Consider the following 20,874-nt stretch of genomic DNA (forward strand, 5'->3'; position numbering starts at 1 on the left):
ACATACTTTTTAATAAATGGAGGAAAGAGTTCAGAATTCAGGAGGAGTGGATAAGAGACCTGGGCATCCAATTAGTCAGCATTTACTTGGGGAGTTGACTGGACAACATTAATTGGAAATCTATAAGATTGGCAGATTGTAATGACACCTGGAATTCAGAAATCTAGTCGCACAATATACACCTCATTTGGATAGGGAACCTTGGATTGTTTATAAAAAGCTTAAAAAATGGGCCAAATCTCCTGAGGAGTGGCAATCACTGTCGGATTGCCACTGCATTCCTATTTTCTTACCTTTCACTGGGACTTCTGAAATCCAAATACACCACATCCACTGGTCCTCCCTTAACTATTCTACTAATTACATCCTCAAAAAACTCCAGTAGATTAGTTAAGCATGATTTCCCTTTCATAAACCCTTGCTGACTTTGTCTAATCCTGTTAATGCTTTCCAAGTGATCTGTTACCATGTCTTTTACAATAGTCTCTAGCATTTTCCCCACTACTGATGTTAGGCTAACTGGTCTGTAATTCTCTGTTTTTTTTCTCTTCCTCCTTTTATAAATAGTGGGGTTACATTTTCCACCCTCCAATCTGTAGGAACTGCTCCAGAGTCTATAGAATTTTGGAAGATGACCACCTATGCATCCAATATTTCCAGGGCCACCACCTTTAGTACTCTGGGATGTAGATTATCAGGCCCTGGGGATTTTTTAGCCTTTAACCCCATTAATTTCTTTTGCACCTTTTTTATTACTAACACTGATTTTTTTCAATTCCTCCCTCTCACTAGACCCTTGGTTCCCTAACATTTCTAGGAAATTATTTGTGTCCTCTTTTGTGAAAACAGAACCAAAATATGTTCATTTTTTCTGCCATTTCTTTGTTCCCCATTATAGTTTCCCCCATTTCTGACTGTAAGTGAGCTACATTCGTCTTTGCTAAGCTTTCTCTTCACATATTTATAGAAGCTTTTACAGTCAGTTTTTATTTTCCTTACAAGTTTACTCTCATACTCCATTTTCTCCTTCTTGATTAATCTTTTTGTCCACTTTTGCTGAATTCTAAACTGCTCCCAATTCTCAGACTTGCTGCTTATTCCGGCAATTTTATATGTCTCCTTTTTGGATCTAATATTATCCCTAATTTCTTTTGTAAGCCATGGTTGAGCCACCTTTCCTGTTTTATTTTTGCACCAGACAGGAATGAATAATTGTTGTAATTCATGCATACGTTCTTTAAATATTAGTCATTGCCCATCCACTGTCAACCCTTTTAGTACGGTTCCCCAATCCATCATTGCCAGCTTGTGCCTCATACCCTCGTAGTTCCCTTTGTTTAGATTCAGGACCCTAGTTTCGGATTCAACTTCTTCACACTCCATCCTAATAAACAATTCTATCATCTTTATGGTTGCTCTTCCTCAAGGGACCCCGCACAACAAGATTGTTAATTAATTATCCTTATTGCATGTGTCTCTAATTTCCTTCTTAATGCCTTCCCTTACATCTCTATTATTGTTTGGGGGTCGATAGACAACCCCCTCCAATGTTTTCTGCCCCTTGGTGTTTCTTATCTCCACCTAAACAGATTCCACATCGCGATTTTCCGAGCCAATATCCTTCCTCACTATTGCATTGATTTCCTCCTTTACTAACAATGCCACCCCACCTCCTTTCCCTATTTGTCTCTCCTTCCTAAATATTGAATACCCCTGGATGTTCAGTTCCCATCCTTGGTCACCTTGTAGCCATGTCTCCGTAATTGCAACTGTTTATATCTATTTGCGCTGTTAATTCATCTACCTTTTTATAGCAAATGCTCTGTGCAGTAAGATACAATGTCTTTTTAACCTTGTTAGTCATCTTATCTTTATTTTGCACTATGACCCCATTTGTTTTCTGCCTTCCACTTTTGTATCTTACTTTCCTGTCTTTTGTTTCTATCCTTGTTTCTCCCTGCTCAGGTTCCCATCCCCCTGCCATTCTAGTTTAAACCCTCCACCACACTAGCAAACCCCCCCCACCCCCACCCTCCGAGGACATTGCCCAGATACGACCCGTCCTGTTTGTAATGATCCCACCTTCCCCAGAACCAGTCCCAGTGTTCCAGGAATCAAAATCCCTCCCTCCTACATCATTTCTTCAGCCACATGTTCATCTGATATATCCTGTTATTTCTGCTCTCGCTAGCACGTGGCACTGGTAGCAATCCTGAGATTGCTACCTTTTGTGGTCCTACTTTTTAATTTATGTCCTAACTTCCTATATTCAGCTTGTAGGACCTCATCCCTTTTTTTCATCTCATGTACCACGACCGCTGGCTGGTCACCCTCCCCCTTTAGAATTCTCTGCAGCCTCTCCGAGGCATCCTTGACCCTGGTACCAGGAAGGCAACATACCATCCTGGAGTCTCTTTTGTGGCTGCAGAAGCGCCTGTCTGTTCCCCTTACTATTGAATCCCCTATCACTATAGCCCTGCCACTCTCCTTCCTCCCCTCTTGTGCAGCAGAGCCACCTGTGGTGCCATGGACTTGGCTCCTGCTGCTTTCCCCTGAGAAGTCGTCTTCCCCAACAGTATTCAAAATGGTATAACTGTTACAGAGGGGCCACAGAGGACTCCTGCACTACCTGCCTTCCTCTACTCTGCCTGGTGGTCACCCATCCCCTTTCTGCTTGTTCAGTCTTTACCTGTGGTGTGACCACCTCACTGAACGAGATGTCCACGATAATCTCAGCATCGTGGATGCTCCACAGTGAATCCACCCGTAGCTCCAGCTCCGATATGCAGTTAGCCAGTAGCTGCAGCTGGACACACTTCCTGCACATATGTCGCCAGGGACACTGTAAGTGTTCATGACTTCCCACATAGCGCAGGAGGAGCATATCACATGTTATCTACATATTGCAGATAACATACTAAAACTACTAGAATTAACTGATTATTTGGCTTGGCACTCCCCACCTGCAGATCTTACATTTCCCCCCTTTGAAAGGGGAATATCCTTAGGACAGGATTTTCCGGGCCTGCCGGCCGTCAGGACTGTCTGCTCCCGCCGAAAGTCAATGGACTTTTGGCTGGCTTGCCACATCCCCCGCAGCGGGTCCCGCCAATGGCAGGACTGGAAAATCCCGGCATTATTTTTTTGCAGGAATGCTGCTAATTTCTGAGCTCTTAGCATTTAAGTATATATAATTAAAGCAATAGATTATATGTGGACTTAGATTTTCCAGCTCTCCATTACCTGTATCCATCTTGTGGGTAACTCTTGCTAAATATTATTTCTCCCTAGCCTTCATTTGTCACAATCCAAAATTCTTTTTACTTCACTTCAATATTATTCCCTCTGATACTTGCCTTCCTAATTGTCTTAAAGTTAGTTTCTTTGTGGAATGTGTGTCAGTGCCTTGATCGCTTAAAAATGTTTTCTTGCTCTTCAGGCCATATTAACCAATTCATGTCACGCACTTTGTCAAGGAGCTGAGCAAGCCTGGGACCCGTTCTTCAGTGCAGCTGCATGTAGTCTTGTATGTCAGTTACTTCACAAGTTACAAATCACTTTTGCATACTCACACCGGTGTTCCAATTCTTTCTTTAATCTTCTGTTGGAATTTAACATAATTCTTCCTGGCTTTCCAGTAATCTTCTCAAAAGATCAAAGGAGATCCCTGTCTAAAGATCTTTGCTTATCTCCTCCTGAACGGTCTCAAATGTCTCGGGTGGTGGCCAGATTATCGAATTTGATTCTCTTAAAGTTCATAGGCAAAGACACACACATCTCCAAGAGAAAACTGTCGCCTTATTCATCTCATCTACACTTTCCTATTGCTAGAACATGCATCAATTCCAGATTTATATATTCCATTGAACCACACCCAAAGTGAGTTATTCCAATTCCCATTTGATGTTGTGTCCTTTTTCTCTAACTCTATCTCTTATTCTATGTGGGGCATCCCATTCATAGCCATTGTATCTCTTCCAGGAGATTTGGAGAAACTTTTACAGTCCAATAACATGTTTTCATAATATCTTTAAAACAGAAATTAAATATTCCCACTTGATTTCAAGCATTTTGCTTGTTTGTTCTTTCACTTAATCAACATTTTATTTTCTCAAAGGTAACCCACTAGATCAGACTTGTTCAAGGGCTGGCCCACGAGGCAGTTTGATCAGCCCGCCACACCGTTGGACTTAGTTGGGCCTCCGGTAGGGCCCAGATGCAGCATGTGGGGGGGGGGTGAGAGGGCAAGTCACGGGCTGACAGACAGTCATCTGTTCTGGGGTGCACCATGGCAGTACATGGGCATGCATTGACTTTTGGTGGCCTGCAAAAACAAGGGCAGATGTCTCACTGATTCAGTGCTCAATCAGGCTGTGAAGGTAAGGTGATAAATTAGTCTTCTCATCTACAGCTTGTTCAGAGATTCAGATGTGTGTTGTTTGGAGTAACATGTGGTTCCCCCCAAGCAAAAAGGTTGGACAAGCCTGCACTAGATTGCCTGCCTTTTTTTTATTTTAAAATTATCCCAAATTCAAATAGCAGTGTTGTTGGCTGACAGATTTTGTTAGTGTTCAATTTATTTCTTTCAAAAAACAAACTACATTTTTTTGATACTGAGAAACCACCTAGACTGTTTTTCCATTAGCTTTTCTTTTGAAAAATTAGAATCTGTTTATCCCCTTAAATGTCAGGTAAATTTCCTTTTGAATGCTTGAAATAGCAACTCCAGTCTAGTTATTTATCAATTCCAATTTCAGAATTAGGCTTGGTGGTTTTGCATCAGAGACAAAAGCGTTTGCAATCAGTTTGGAGGTAATTTCCATGTCTCCCATACTCAAACACTTTGTCTCGAAAGATAACAAAGAGTAGCAAATGGCCTGAATGGAAAAGGCCAAGTCTCTGAAAGGTAAAGTCTTTTTGTTGTGCTTTAATTCTCAAAACAGCTGGAAACCATCATCACCTGTTTTTTAAAAAAACACAAACAACCGATTGTGGCTCTGGCCAAGAGCCCAGTGGGTTAATATATCCGTAAATTCATATCTGTAAACTTAGAAACTTCAAATCTAATAATGCCCAATATACATTTATTGGGTGCAGAGCCCCTACATCGCAAAAACTCATGACTTACTCCTGACCATTGTGCATTGGATACCAACACAATGAACCACCTGGGAAAAGCTAATTTATTTTGTTCATACCTGAATAAAAAACAGAGCTATTACTCAGCGATTTGATTCTTTAAATAGCTCAGGTCATTAGTTTTAAAAATTTTTTTATAGGGACATAGTAATCTGAAGGTTCTGAGATGAATTAAAAAAAAAACAGCTGTCAGCCAAAAGAGTTAACTCCGTGGCTTGTTTTGGATGGTTGGGAGGGGGGGGGCAGAGAAAACGTCGCATGCAATTGCGTCATTTTATGTAACTTTAAAAAAAAAGCTTCCCCAATCAGAAATCAAACTCCGTTTTAAACTTATTTTGTTAAATCCTTTCGTTGTCTCCAACTTCCCCCAAATTTAAGGTTAAATTCCAATTATTTTGAAACGTTGTTAGTGTTTTGTAAGAGACAACAGCTTCTTAAAATAAGTGAGCACTACAGCCTCACAGACTCTAGAAGAGGAACTGAATCCTTCCCGTCTCTTTTGTTTATCCCTCCCTTCCTTTAAAACAATTTTCAATTTCTGATATTTGCTGTTTAATCAAATTTGGAAGAAATAGTCAGTAAAACATGTTTTTAGTTTGAATTTTGTCAGTTCAGTTAACTCATATGATTTTGAAAAGTTCAAATTGGATTGCTGCCAAACTCCAGACTTATCTTTATATTTTGGGAACAACCAGGCCTTCACAGTTCTATACTAGCAGTTTGTAATTTTTTTAAAAACAAAACCTGATAGCAGTTTAAAGTCAGTAAAATGTGTCGTTTGAATTTTAAATATTTCAGCTTCTTCCTCAAACCCAATTTTTAAAAATCTTTGATGTTTGCAAACAACACTCTGCTTTAGCAATAACTTGACTCGAATGTACGGTATACTCTCAGCTGGGTAAAATTACTGCTTCATAGGGTCGGCATAAGAATCGCGAATGACGAAGGGCGGGAGTCTGTATACACTCAGGCTTTTTATGGGGAATTGTTTGGTGCAAACTAAGACCTTGTGCATGTCCAAGTCCATCTCTTGTTTTGATTCTAAGGAGCCTGCAGCTAGGATCTGTTTAAAATCATTGCTTTCTAACTCTGCTTTGGAACCCTCCTGATCCCTTTTTAACTCTGGAAAAAAAAGATTCACGTGGCTTCTCCAGAGCCACTTCAACCCCCGTGGGTTCCAGTGTTTGGTCTAACTTTTCACCCTGTATAATGTACCCTGTCGTGTGTCTCCTGTTCGCAGCAGAACTGATCAAACGGGTCGATCCTTTTTTAAACTTGCTGACCTGTTCTCTTAACACCTTATACTTTATATTCAGCTGTAAGGCAAACACATGTACACCCTAGACCAGCTTATTCTGGAACTTTTTCAACTTCACCTTTCCTTTCTGAACCTTTTTAGAAACCTTATCAAAAATATACTTGTAATCTCTCGCTCCAAGCTCACTTGTTTTCTCAGTCAAACACTCTCCGTTGTTTCCCAGCGCATGCCACTGTGACTCCTGGCTTTATTTAATAACTACACCATACGTTTAACTACAGTCTAAGACTGTTGCTTCTCAAATCCCAAGCTAATTTCGACTACTGTGGATCCCACTCCTGACACCAATTGTAAAATTTTGAGAGTTCGGGGCCACAGACACCTAAATAAGCAGTCGACTAGTAATAAGTAATTTCAAGATTGATTGTTAAGTTGATTAAGAAACAACAGTTTAAATATAGTACATTAACTAATTAGATAGAAAAAAAGTATACAACCCTTAATAGCTTTTGATAACAGCATTCTGCCCTCTAGCTGAAGTGTTAGGAAAATCTTCCCTTGATCTCTCGATCTTCCTCCTCCTCTGGTCCATCATCCATCTGAAAAAGGCAGCTGCCCAATGAGCACTGCTTCCTCACCAGCGCCTCTAGGTACTCAAAATGTCAGGGTGTTTACCTTCCCCTTTGTTTTCACCCTGCTTGAGGTCAGTTTTTAGATTGTCATGTTGAGGGTCATATCATGGCCCTTTCTAAACAATTGCATAGATAAGGGGTTACAGACGCCATCAGTTTAGGAACGTCAACATGGCAGCCTGAACGAAAAGTGTTTGGAAATCCTCTTTCCAGAAAGAGAATCAGTCTGCTTAGCTAATCCCATAAAATACAGAAAATACCCACTTACTAAAGATGCCAATTTCTTACTGGATAGTCAGGCCCAGTGGGGAGTTGGGGGGGGTGTGGTGGGGGGCAGTCAGTGTTATAGTAATCCAGGAGTTGGAACTGTTTTCTGAAGTCTCCTACATTAACTCTAGAGTTTTTCGGAGGGTTCCAGACACAGGGGAATAGCCCATTGGAAGTCCAAACTTCCTGGGCAATTCCAGCGTATTCAGCGCATTGGAGCTTCCGAGTGCTCCCATCAGTGCATTTTGGGTGTGCATCCATGGTACAGCCATCCAGAAATTGGAAGTTCTGGGTCATGGAGAACAAGTGTTAGTGATTAAGTCAAGTTGGTAGATTAAGTATGGGGGAATCTCACATGGGGTTGTGCAAAATTACTTTAAATTTGCTTTAGTATATGTGATAAGGTTATAGTAAACCCAGCGATTGTATAGCTCTCGTTATGTTTTTGTTACAGAAAAAGTCTGAGGGAGTGTGATGAGAAATTTATTTTTGGGATTATGTTGTTGTTCTGTGTGAGTAAAGAAAGCAGCGTGTGTGTGCCTCTCTCTCTGTCTGTCTCTGTCTCTCTCGACCTCCCTGACTGATCTCTCCCCTGCCCTTGTTTGAGTGGAAGTGTTTGAGAAGTCGTGAGGTGTACTTTTACTTATGTGACAACAATTCCTTGATTTGGGTAGTAATACTGGATTTTTGTGGTTAAAATCAATAAGAGGGTTGTTGCTAAGAAGGTATTGTGTACTTTTAACCAAGCATTTTTTTTTTGGGCTTGTTCTGTTAAACTGCTTTAACTGTGTGTAACTTTAATATTGTGTGCTTAAGTTTATTTTTAATAAATCTTTTCATTTCAAAAATTCTAAAGGCATTATTGGAGCTTTTGAGGTCAGCAGCTTTTCCTCCTCATTTTCACAATTTACAAAAAAAGTTTATGATCAGTGAGACAGACTTCACTTAGGCGTCTGGCTTGCTCAACAGTAGCATCTGCTGTGATCGTAACAGGGAGCTAGAAAGTCTAAAGACTAGTCGACATATGGGTGATGATTGTTAGAGAGGAGGAACTCTGATGTAGAAGTTGCTAGCTACTGTTTTAGACACTACAAAGTTGGTGGGGGTGGAGAACTGGTATATATTAATATATTAAATATCTTTTTATTCATTCAATGATTCCAAAAATAAAAACAAACTAGCAATGATTCCATCATTGACGATATTTTGGGGAATTCTTTTTTTAGATAGTATGAGCTGTCAGGGTTGTTGCTAGGTTTGTTAACCTTGCCTACATTCACCATTTACATAATAAATGTTTCATGTAAGCCAAAGATTAAATGCTACCGGTCGAATTTGTGTGGAAGGAAGCTTTCAAGGTGTTATGCTGAGTTGCACAAACCAAGATGGTCCCATTTTGACCTCTTGAGTTGTGCTGTGTTAGTCAATCTTCAAGATATTACAGGCGGCCTCAGTACACTGAAATCAAGAGTTGTAATACAAGTCAGGGTTTCCGCTCCAATGATTTTCCAGAATGGATGACTGAATAAATAAATGTGTGGATGTATGACCAGAACAAATTGGACTGAGCTGTGATACACTTTGTGAGATTGACCTATTGATGTTTGTTTTCAAATAAAGAATGGGAGACACTGGAACAGAATTCAAATATGGCTACTGCTTTTACAAGAGGATGAAGGGTATAGAAAGAAAATTTTGACGGGAGAAATACAAATATGTTTCCCAGAAAATTTTTGATCTGCTTGAACTCCAGTCATGTTTTTACTTCTGCTCCAGGATTTAAAACTGCAACAAATTGTCTGTGTTTTGTTGAAAAAGTAGCATTTCTGTTCTTCAGGAATATGCTGAAGGTATTGAAGGTGACATAAATATGGCAATTGGAGCAACTTATTTTTGTTTTAAATAGAGCTGAACAACAAAGAAATGAAGCCCTCTATAATGCCGAGGAACTTTCTGCAGCTTTCAAACAGTACAAAGAAAAGACGAAAGAAAAAATTGCAATGGTGAGGCAGGATGTACCTTAGTTTTTCAGTGTAAGTATAAAATATGCAGAAATGTTTAATTTGTTTTTTTATATTATAGTTTCAAGCTAATGAAGAAGATTTGCACAGCCGTCTGGATCACTATGACAAGGACAGAACACAGTTATTTGAGAAATGTACTATCTTAGAAAAAGAGTTGGAAAGCAAGAATGAGGAAATCAGGTTAACCCTTAATCATTCTTAAATGTATTTACCTAAGCAGAAAAACATTAGTTTATTACTTTAAAAAAACATTTTTTTCTTCTCCATTTTCCCTCTTTTTTTTCGAAACTTGATTGCTCTTCTGAATATGGTGACACTTGCATACAGTTCCAATGATTATGGCAGAAGCTCCCTTAGTATCTCATTAAACTGGCTGACCTTCACATGTGTATAGAGAATGAATGTCCAAAGCTTTCTGACAGTTGGACCATTACAGCTGATCCAAGTCCCTTCCCATTCAAACATCTACGTGCTAACGTATACTATAGCAGGGTCACTGGAGGTAGGTTGGAAGATGAAAACTACCAATTCTGATGATTTTTTTTCATGGTTTTCTTTTCCTTGTCCCTCCCTAGCCTAAGAAAGTTTCACCGATTGTAACCCTCATTATTTTTACCAGCCCCTCTCATAGGGGAACCAACACAGGTCAGTGATCTGGGGCTTTCTTTGACTTTGCGACTTATTTAAGAACATAAGAAATAGGTTTTTTTTGGCGTATCTTCACACTTTTTTCCCCCCTTTGGGGCATGGTGAGGAGGTGGTAGAAGGATTCCTGGGTTGATTATCAGCCCGTTGAACCGCTCTCATGAATGGTCCTCCCATGGCCAACAAATCCTGGTGTGGAGCTTGAACCTAGAGCTTCTGGCCCAAAGGTAGGGACGCCACCGCTGTGCCAGAAGACCTCCTGTAAAGGTAGAATGATATACTACTATTATGAATGAGTCTGATATGAATCTGGATCATCTAGAAACGAAGAAAACAATGCACAACACACTACGCCAGAAATAGACAGTACCAAGCACTTCCATGAGCATAGTACATACAGGCGCACACAATCTACATATGCTACTCCACCATACTGTCCCAGACCCAACAATTTCTGACTGATTCCTTCCATCATAAGGCCAGAATCAGCGATGTTTGCTAATGATTACATATTCAGCTCCATTCATAATTCCTCGCACGTGGACATGGATTGCTTCAAGATATGGACGATATCCAGGCTTGATAAATGACAAGTAACAGTTGTGCCACACAAGTGCCAGAAAATGACCAACTCCAACAAGGGAAAGTCTAATTGCCTCCTTTTGACATTCAGTGGTATTACTGGCTTCAAATTTCCATACCATCAATACCCTGCAGGTCACTATTGACCAGAAACTTAAATGAACCAGCCACATAAATGTTGTGACTACAAGAACAGGTTGGAGATTGGGTATCTTGCGGCAAGTGACTCACCTCTTGATTTGCCAAAGCCTTTCCACCATCTACAAGGCACAAGTCAGGAGGGTGTTGGAAAACTCTTCTTGCCTGGTTGAGTGCGGATCCAACAATACTCAAGAAACTCAACACAATCCAGAACAAAAGAATCCTCTTGATTGGGACCCCACCCATCACTTTAAACATTCTTATTAAACAAATAAAAATAGTAGGGGTAGACAATTTGGCCCTTTTAGCCTGCTGTGCCACTCAATAAGGTTATGACTGATCTTCTACCTCAACATCTTCTGCACTATCCTTATATTCCTTGGTTCCCATAGTATCTAAACATCTGTAGGTCTCAGCCTTGAATATCCTCAACGTCTATGACTGAGCATCCATCGCTCTGAGCTAAAAAATTTCAAAAATTCACAACCTTTTGAGTGAAGAAATTTCTCCTCATCTCAGTCCTAAATGTTTGATCCTTAAATTTGGAGATTGTGACCCCTAGTTCTAGACACAACAGCCAGGAAAAACATTCTCCCAGCATCTACCCAGTGAAGTCCTTTAAGAATTATATATGTTTCAATGAGATTACCTCTAATTCTTCTAAACTCTAGGAAATATATCAGTAGACCTACTCTCCTCAATTTCTTCTCATAGGACAATTCCTTCATCCCAGGAATCAGCCTGGCATATCTTTGTTGCCTCCCTCTAAAGCAAATATGTCCTTTCTTGGTTAAGGAGACCAAAACTACACAGTACTCCAGATGTGGTCAAACCAAAGTCTCGTATAATTACAGCAAGATATCTTTACTGTTATACTCCAATCTTTGTGATAAAGGCTAACATTTGTTTTTCTAATTGTTTGCTGTACCTGCATGTTAATTTTGTATGAATCGTGTACAAGTACACCCAGATCCCTCTGAAAGCCAATATTTCCCAATTTCTTTCCATTTAACTAATCTTCTGCTTTTCTATCTTTCCTACCAAAACGGGTAACTTCACACTTTGCCATGATCTGCCATGTTTTGGCCTACTCGCTTCACCTGTCTATATTCTTTCGTAGCCTCTTTATGTCCTTCTTATGGCCTACTTCCCTGTCTAAGTTGTTTTTGTTAGTGACCTTGGATATGTTATATTCAGTCCCCCTCATCTAAGTAAATGATATAGATTGTAAATAATTGAGGCCCAAGCACTGACACTTGCATTACCCGAATAGTTATAGCCTCCCAATCCAAAGATGACCTGTTCATTCCTGCTCTTTTTTTGCCCGCTAATCAATTTCAATTCATGCAGATAAATTACCACCAATCCCAGGAGCCCTGGGATTGGTGGTAATTTTGTCATAACTTCCTGTGGCACTTCACCAAATGCTTTTTGAAAATCCAAATACATTATATCCATTCATTCTTCCTTATCTACCCTTTTGAGGTTAGTTACTACTTCAAAAATGGGAACAGATTGGTTAAACAGCATTTCCTTTTCCTAAATCTGTTTTGACTCTGCCCAATCGTATTAAGATTTTCTAAGTACCCTGTTACCATGTCCCTAATAGTAGGATTTTCAGAATTTTTTGATTATTTTCTGTGTTGAAGACATAAAAAGTATTCATTAAATGCCTCTGCTATTTCCTTATTCCCTAATAAACATTCTCCTGTCTCTGCTTGTAAGGAACCCTTATTTACTTGTATTAATCTCTCTTTTTTACATGCCTATTCACAGAATCACAGTGCAGAAGAGGCCCTTCGGCCCATCGAGTCTGCACCGACACGTGAGAAACACTTGACCTACCTACCTACCTAATCCCATTTACCAGCACTTGGCCCTTAGCCTTGAATGTTATGACGTGCCAAGTGCTCATCCAGGTACTTTTTAAAGGATGTGAGGCAACCCGCCTCCACCACCCTCCCAGGCAGTGCATTCCAGACCGTCACCACCCTCTGGGTAAAAATGTTTTTCTTCATATCCCCCCCTAAATCTCCTGCCCCTCACCTTGAACTTATGTCCCCTTGTGACTGACCCTTCAACTAAGGGGAACAGCTGCTCCCTATCCACCCTGTCCATGCCCCTAATAATCTTGTACACCTCGATCAGGTCGCCCCTCAGTCTTCTCTGCTCCAACGAAAACAACCCAAGTCTATCCAACCTCTCTTCATAACTTAAATGTTTCATCCCAGGCAACATCCTGGTGAATCTCCTCTGCACCCCCTCCAGTGCAATCACATCCTTCCTATAATGTGGTGACCAGAACTGCACACAGGACTCCAGCTGTGGCCTCACCAAGATTCTATACAATTCCAACTTGACCTCCCTACTTTTGTAATCTATCGCTTTCTCCTTTGTGTGCTTCCTAGCTTTCCTTAAATACATCTGATGAGATGCCAGCCATTTTGCGATACTCCTCAAGATAAGTTTCTGCCTCTTGAGATAAAACACACACAGTGAAATTGGTCTGAAGTGACAGTGAACCTTCAACCCACCCTCCACCTACTCAATTGACATCAGTGGGAAAGAAAATCAGGAGGGTGTAAAGTTGTGCCTCCCCCCATCCCCACCAACCCTGCCCCCCACCCCCACCAATTTGCTCGTGTTCACACTATTGCCTGTAGAAACATTTACAATCTTCTGTCTTTTGCTAATTTACTCTTCTTTATATCAATTTCTGGGTCATTCTTTGCAAATTCCTCCCAGCCCACAGGTTGCTACATTTTTTGCAAAATTATAACCCTCTTCCTTTTACAACAACATCTTACATTAAAGGTACTATATAAATATAAGAAAACTCCCCAAGGCACTTCACAGAAGCAATATAAAACAAAATATGACACCGAATCTTCTAAGGAGGTCAGAAAAGAGGTAGGTTTTAAACAGCGTATTGAAGGAAGGAAGTGAAATAAGGAGAGAATTCCAGAGCTTAGGGTCTAGACAGCTGAAGGCATGGACCGGGATGCTCAAGAGGCCAGGATTAGATGTGCAGAAACCTCAGGGTTGTGGGGCTGTAGGAGACTACAGAGTTGACTAGGGGGTGAGGCCATGGGATGATTTGAAAACAAAGATGGGAATTTAAAAATCAAGGCATCGCTTGACCAAGAGCCAAGTTAGGTCAGCAAGTGCAAGGGTGATAGGGAAAATAGGACTTTCCCATTACCTTTAACTACCTTTAACTCTTCTTGGTAGCTATGGTTACATCAGTTTTCCTGTGGGGATTTTAAATTCCTTAATGGAATGTATATTTGTTGTGTTTTATGAATTATTTTCTCAGATATTTACCATTGCTCATCTACTGTCATATCTTCCATATAGTTTTCCATTCTGCTTTAGGCAATTCATGCCTTTCTAGCTATCTAGTTTGCTTTAAAATTTAAAACCCTGGTTTCGACATAACTAAGCTTTCAAACTCAGTATAAAATTCCGTAACTGTTCTCCAGAAGCTCCTTTACTGCAAGTTTATAAGGAACCTTGTCTCATTTCACAATAATAGACATAAACTAGCCTGGACCCTAGCTGATTCCTCCACATACTGATCTAGAAAGCCATCTTGAATGTATTCCATGGACTTGTCCTCCAAATGATAATTGCAAGTTTGGTTTGCCTGATCCACATGGCTTAGATTAAATCAATTTATTTCTATCTTCTATTAATTCATCTATTATTCTCTGATGTCATTCTGGACGTCCTAGGAACATGACATTATTGTTAAATCATTAATTAATAACAGAAATTAACTGGACCATATAAATACTGTGGCTACAAGAGCAGGTCAGAAGCTTTGAATTCTATAAGGAGCAACTTGCCCCTGATTCCCCAAAGCCTAACCACCATTTAAAAGGCACAAGTCAGGAATGTGATGGAATACTCTGCATTCACCTGGATGCGTGCAGCTCCAAAAACACTCAAGATCCTGGACACCATCCAGGACAAAACAATTGATTTTCACCTCATCCTGCACCTTGAAAAAAAAATTCACTCCCTGGATCAGTGTGTACCATCTACAAGATGCACTGCAGCTACTTGTCAAGACTCCCTTGACGGCACCTTTCAGACCCGCGACCTGTACCACCTAAAACGATAAGGGCAGCAGATGCATGGGAACACCACCTCCTGCAAGTTCCCCTCAAGCCACACACCATCCTGACTTGGAACCATATCGCTGTTCCTTCGCGGTCACTAGATCAGAATCCTGGAAATCCCTTCTTAACAGCACTGTTGGCATACCTGTACCAGATGGACTGCAATGGTTCAAGAATCAGCTCACCACTACTTTCTCAAAGGCCTATAGGGATGGACAATGAATGGTGGCTTTGCCAGTGCCACTCTCATTCCATGAACTAATTAAAACAGTACAAATAAGTGTACAGTAGGCTTGGAAATGCATGTGAGCAATTGCCATATACACCAGTAATCATTTTTATTATTTTTTTTTTGTTTGTAGGATAGTAATGGGACAATCTTGCGATGTGAAGTTGGTTCAGAAGGATCTGGAGGCTAAAAATACAGGATTGTTTTCAATATTGTCTGACTCCAAAGAAAAGATTAAGATGTTAGAAAATGAACTAGCTGATAAAGAAGCCATTTTGAAAGACACAGATGCCTTGAGGGTAGAGAATGCAGGTCTAAGATTACTTACCACTTCCCAAAGTGAAAAATTGCTTCAGCTCAATAAAGAACTAGAGGTCACCAAGTTGGAGATGAAGAACTTGGAGTCAGTTCTACAACAGCAACAGATAGAAAATAAAGAGGTAAAGATTAAATGTTTGTGCATCAGTGGGACACCAAACTTGTATACACTGTTTTTCACAAAATAACCTTGGACTTCCTTTGGAGTAACTTCCTCGGAGTGGCAATCAGCGTCAGATTGCCAATCTGTGCCCAATTATTTACTCTAAATTCCTTTCATGCCTGTCTCGCTCAACCTTCTGACTCAGGCCGGGTGAGATCCAGGCAGTGCAGCTGTCCTCGAGGCCTCTTGGTGGGCGGAGTGGAGGGCCCCCTGGGGTGTGGGGGGAGTCCCGTGGGTGGGGTGATCAGTCTGAGTCTTTACAGTCAGAAGTTAGAAGAGGTTTTAATTATTGTAACTTTTCCTGGATAACTATTTGTGTAACTCAGCCGGAACCATCCGAAGTTTGCGATTTAAATTGCATTTTTGGATGGTTCCCAGCACAGGGCAACTACCCAGAGGTAGTTTGCGCTCCTGGGCTTTTGCCGTGCAAACCCTTACCTGTGAAGCTCTGAGAGGGATTCCCCAGTGCAACTTTGGGGCGCGTGCCCCCTCCCCCCCAGTCCAACACTGGGGAGCTTGGAAGTTACGGCCCATGGCCCTGCTTATCTTGTTGAGTGGCCATAAAAGGTCCCAGTCCACTGTTTGAATACGAGCGGGTGTTTTACCCAGTACCTTGGTTAATTTTTATCCTTCAACCAACATCATTAAAGCAGGTTATCTGATCATTTTAAAAATTGTTTTGTATGGGAATTCCCTGTGTGCTGTACATTGCTATTGAGCAGTTTGGAATTTGGAAGGTGCAATATAAATACAAGTTCATTCCCCTCTCTCCCTCCCATTTTCATGCTTTGTCATTCACTGATTTCAATTCAGAGATACTTCCAGTAAGCTCAGCTGAAAATTACAAAGATTTTTGTTGTCACCTCTTTGAGGAATGATGATATAATGAATAGGGGCACTCAGGAAGATCTCCTTCCCTCTGCAATTCTGGGCATCCCATTGTTTTGCTCTTAAGTAGCTTCTATCAGCTGTAACAGATGAAAAAAGCATTGAATCCTTTCAAATAAATGGCCTTTGTATATTGGTGCTTGTTAAAACATAAAACCTAATTTTTCCTAATTCTTTTATAGTAAGGAAGATAACCATTTATTTATTGATTGATCATCAAGTGTTTTGCATATTAAGATTTTCTAATATATTTAAATTTGAAGATATGTGATGAATTACATTTCATAGATCCATTTTTAGCAATATGCAAGACCAGTAAATAGTGAGGGAATAGTGAGTTTGCAAATCTTGAGTTTGGAATAGGAGAAAATCAGTAGGGGATGCTAATTAGTATTCTAATGGATGAAACAAGCTGTAGAATAATGACAGTTTGAGGATGAAGCTGCTTTTGTAATAACTTGTTGCTTAAAGTAAATGTTGTAAATCTGACCAGATACTTAGAATTGGAGGTCTATGCATTTAATCTTATTCCCCTGCTTCTGTATTGCAGATAGATAGTGGAGTATCTGGTACAGGACTGACGAGTTCAAGTTCCATGAGTGCTTTTTCTTCTACCAGGAAGGAGAATGGGATGAAGGATTCCAAATTAAATGCTGATTCAAATGATTCATTGTTTACAGACCTCAGGTATTTTTTTAAAAGAACTGTTAGTTTGTTTGTACGAGATGGAATAAGTAAGATAGCAAGAAATAATCTTGGATTGAAAGAAGTGGATTCATATGGGTGGAGGTAAGAAATAACAATTGGAAGAAGACACTGGTGGGAGTAGTCTATAGGCCCCCTAACAGTAGCTATGCTGTAGGACAGAGAATAAATCAGGAAATAATGAGGGCATGTAAAAAAGGCAGTATATTAATCATGGGTGACTTTAATCTTCATGTAGATTGGGAAAATCAAATTGCCAGAGGTAGCCACGAGCAAGAATTCATAGAGTATTTGGGATAGTTTCCTAGAACAATGTGTTGTGGATCCAACCAGGGATCAGGCTATTTTGGATCTGGTCATGTGTAATAAGGCAGGTTTAATAAATGATCTCAGAGTAAAAGATCCCCTAGGAAACAGTGACCATAACATGGTGGAATTTAGCATTCAGTTTGAGAGTGAGAAACTTAGTTTGGAATCAACTGTGATAAACTTAAATAAGGGTAATTACAAAGGAATGAAGGCAGAGTTGGCTGGAGTGGACTGGAAAAGGAGTTTAGCAGAAACGACAGTTGATGAACAGTGGCAGACGTTTAAGAAAATAGTTCATAACTCACAACAAAGATATATCCCAGTGAGAAAGAAGGATGCTCGGAAGGGGATAAACCAACCATGGTTAACCAAGGAAGTTAAGGATAGTATCAAAGTGAAAGAAAAAGCATACAATGTGGTAAAAATTAGTGGTAAGCCAGAGGATTGGGAAAGTTTTAAAAACCAACAGAAGATGACCAAAAAAATAATAAAGAGGGAGAAAAAAACTTTGAGGGTAAACTGGCAAGTAATATAAAAACGGACAGTAAGAGCTTCTTTAAATATATAACAAGGAAGAGAGAGGCCAAAGTCAAGATAGGCACCTTAGAGAATGCGGCTGGGGAAATAATAATGGGGAACCAGAAAATGGCAGAGGAGTTGAATAAATACTTTGCATCTGTCTTCATGGTAGAAGACACTAAAAGCATACCAAAAATACTAAATAATTATGGGGCAAAAGGATGCGAGCGATAAATACAATAACTATCACTAGAGAAAAAGTACTAGGGAAGCTAATGGGGATAAAGGCCGATAAGTCACCCGGATCTGATGGGTTGCATCCCAGGATATTAAAGGAAATAGCTGCAGAGATAGTGGATGAACTGGTGGTAATCTTCTAAGAATCCTTAGATCTTAGATTCTTGGAAAAGTCCCAGAGGATTGGAAAACTGCCATTGTAACACCCTTATTCAAAAAGGAAGGGAGACAAAAAACAGGTAACTATAGACCAGTTAGCTTAACATCTGTCATTAGGAAAATGTTGGAGTCTATTATAAAGGATGTATATTATGCATTTCTAAATGCTCTGATATTAATCAAGCAGAGTCAGCATGGCTTCATGAAGGGGAAATCATGCCTGACAAATTTATTAGAATTCTTTGAGGAGGTAACAAGTAGGATATATAAAGGGGAACCAGTAGATATAATATATTTGGATTTCCAAAAGGCATTCGATAAGGTACCACACATAAGACTACTTAATAAGATAAGAGCCCATGGTGTTGGGGGTAGTATATTAGCATGGATAGAGGACTGGCTAATAGAAGACAGAGAGTTGGGATACGGGGGACATTTTCAGTTTGGCAACCTGTAACTAGTGGGGTGCCACAGGGATCAGTGCTGGAGCAACAATTATTTACAATATATATTGAAGACTTGGATGAGGGAAATGAATGTACTGTTGCCAAGTTTACAGATGACACAAAAATAGGTGGTGAGTCTACAGAGGGATATAGAAAGTATAAATGAGTGGGCAAAAACATGGCAGATGGAATATAATGTGGGAAAGTGTAAGGTTATGCACTTTGGCAGGAAGAATAGAGGAGCTGAATATTACTTAAATGGAGAAAGACTGAAGAGAGCTGCAGCATAGAGGGATTTGGGGGACCTCGTGCATGAATCCCAAAAAGCCAGCATACAAATTCAGCAGGTAATAGGGAAGGCAAATGGAATGTTGGCCTTTATTTCAAAGGGAACGGAGTACAAAAATAGGGAACCCTTGCTAAAACTATACAATGTACTAGTTAGACCACACCTAAAATACTGTGAACAGTTTTGGTTCCCTTACTGAGGAAAGATATACTGGCACTGGAGGCAGTCCAGAGAAGGTTCACTAGGTTGATCCCAGGCATGGAGGGATTTTCTTATGAGGAGAGGTTGAGTAGGTTGGGCCTGTATGCATTGGAGTTTAGAAGAATGAGAGGCAACCTTATTGAAACATATAAGATTCTTAGGGAGCTTGACAGGGTAGATGCTGAGAGGTTGTTTCTCCTTGTGGGAGAGTCTAGGACCAGAGAGCATAATCTCAGTAAGGAGTCGTCCATTTAAGACAGAGGTGAGGAGGGATTTCTTCTCAGAGGGTAGTGAATCTGTGGAATTCTTTACTGCAGAGGGCTGTAGAGCCTGGGTCATTAAGTATATTCAAGGCTGAGATAGGCAGATTTTTAATCAGTAAGGGAATCAAGGGTTATGGGGAAAATGCAGGAAAGTGGAGTAGAGGATTATCAGATCAGTCATGATCTCATTGAATGGCAGAGCAGGCTCCATGGGCTGAATGGCCTACTTCTGCTCCTACGTCTTATGGTCTTATTTAACTGCCTTGATTAATGCAACATCGTTTACAAATTTTGAAGTTGATCTTTAAAGAGCATCTTCAAGAATGGATGTACACTAGATTCTTTCATTCTTGTGTGCTCTGCCCGAAGGCAGATTTTTGGCTCATTGTCTGGTGATGCTTCAACCTGAGCTGTTTTCTTGGCAGTTTTTTTGTCAGTGGTGATTTGCTGGTTGGTTTCCACTCTGTGCCAGGACGAGGAAACCTAAGTCCAGTTCAGCTGGAACAGGAATTGAATCTGTGCTGTTGGCATTATTCTGAACCATACACTAGCCATCTAGCCAACTGAGCTAACTAGCCCTCTGTGGTACACCAGATCTATGTTTTTATTTTAACTTATGACATCAGTTCTGTTTTTAAAAGAAAGATATTTTATTAGAGGGTGAAATTTTAACCTGTTTTAACTCCATTTGTATCTTCATCACAAACAAGGGCTTCCAGGATTTATGTCTGTTAATATGCACTGATTAATTCTATAGCCAAAGCTTTTTTTTTTTTGGGACAGTCTTTCCCACTGATTTGCTATGTAATCAGACATTTAAAAAAAGTGTCAGCTTTCCTTGTTGGAACATAAAAGTACACAGAGAAGACTTTATTCTGCTAGTAAAGTTTTGAATCCACCCAGGTTGGAATGACAGAGTTACAGACTCGAGCAACTTTTTCCTTTTTATGATGAACGTGTGTCTGAAAGTGTATATCAAGTGTACCCTACCTGGAAAGGCACGTGGTTCCTCCTATTCTGTCCAACAATGTGTCTTACCTTGAACTTTTAAGGAGAACTCTAAGAATATCCAACCTTTTGAAGTTAGAAATTGCCTAGATGTAACAAAAGCAATGAGCGGGCTGCATAAAATGATGCAATAACATTAGCTCTTGCACACAAAAAAAAGGCAAGAATCCAAACACGCAAGTGAGATCCTTGTAAGTAAAGCCCACGTGGGTACTGTAGTGTCATAGTTCTGTTACTGGATTAATAATCAGGAGGCCTGGATGAAAAATCCAAAGAATGTGAGTTTAAATCCCTGTGTGGCAGTTTGTGAATTTGAATTCAGTTTTTC

General features: G+C 40.1%; 1 protein-coding gene across 2 annotated transcripts in view; it reads left to right on the top strand.

Annotated features, from left to right (window-relative positions):
• ccdc18 (coiled-coil domain containing 18) overlaps nucleotides 1-20,874 on the top strand; it is a 149,119-nt gene that overhangs the window by 29,511 nt on the left and 98,734 nt on the right. For both annotated transcript variants that reach the window (XM_078560795.1, XM_078560794.1), the window contains exons 7-10: nucleotides 9,203-9,299; nucleotides 9,379-9,500; nucleotides 15,175-15,481; nucleotides 16,961-17,097. In XM_078560795.1, coding sequence (XP_078416921.1) covers nucleotides 9,203-9,299; nucleotides 9,379-9,500; nucleotides 15,175-15,481; nucleotides 16,961-17,097 — 663 coding nt within the window. The remainder of the gene's footprint in view (nucleotides 1-9,202; nucleotides 9,300-9,378; nucleotides 9,501-15,174; nucleotides 15,482-16,960; nucleotides 17,098-20,874) is intronic.

This window comes from Cetorhinus maximus, chromosome 17 (genome assembly GCF_964194155.1).
Source record: "Cetorhinus maximus chromosome 17, sCetMax3.hap1.1, whole genome shotgun sequence".
Lineage (NCBI taxonomy): Eukaryota > Metazoa > Chordata > Chondrichthyes > Lamniformes > Cetorhinidae > Cetorhinus > Cetorhinus maximus.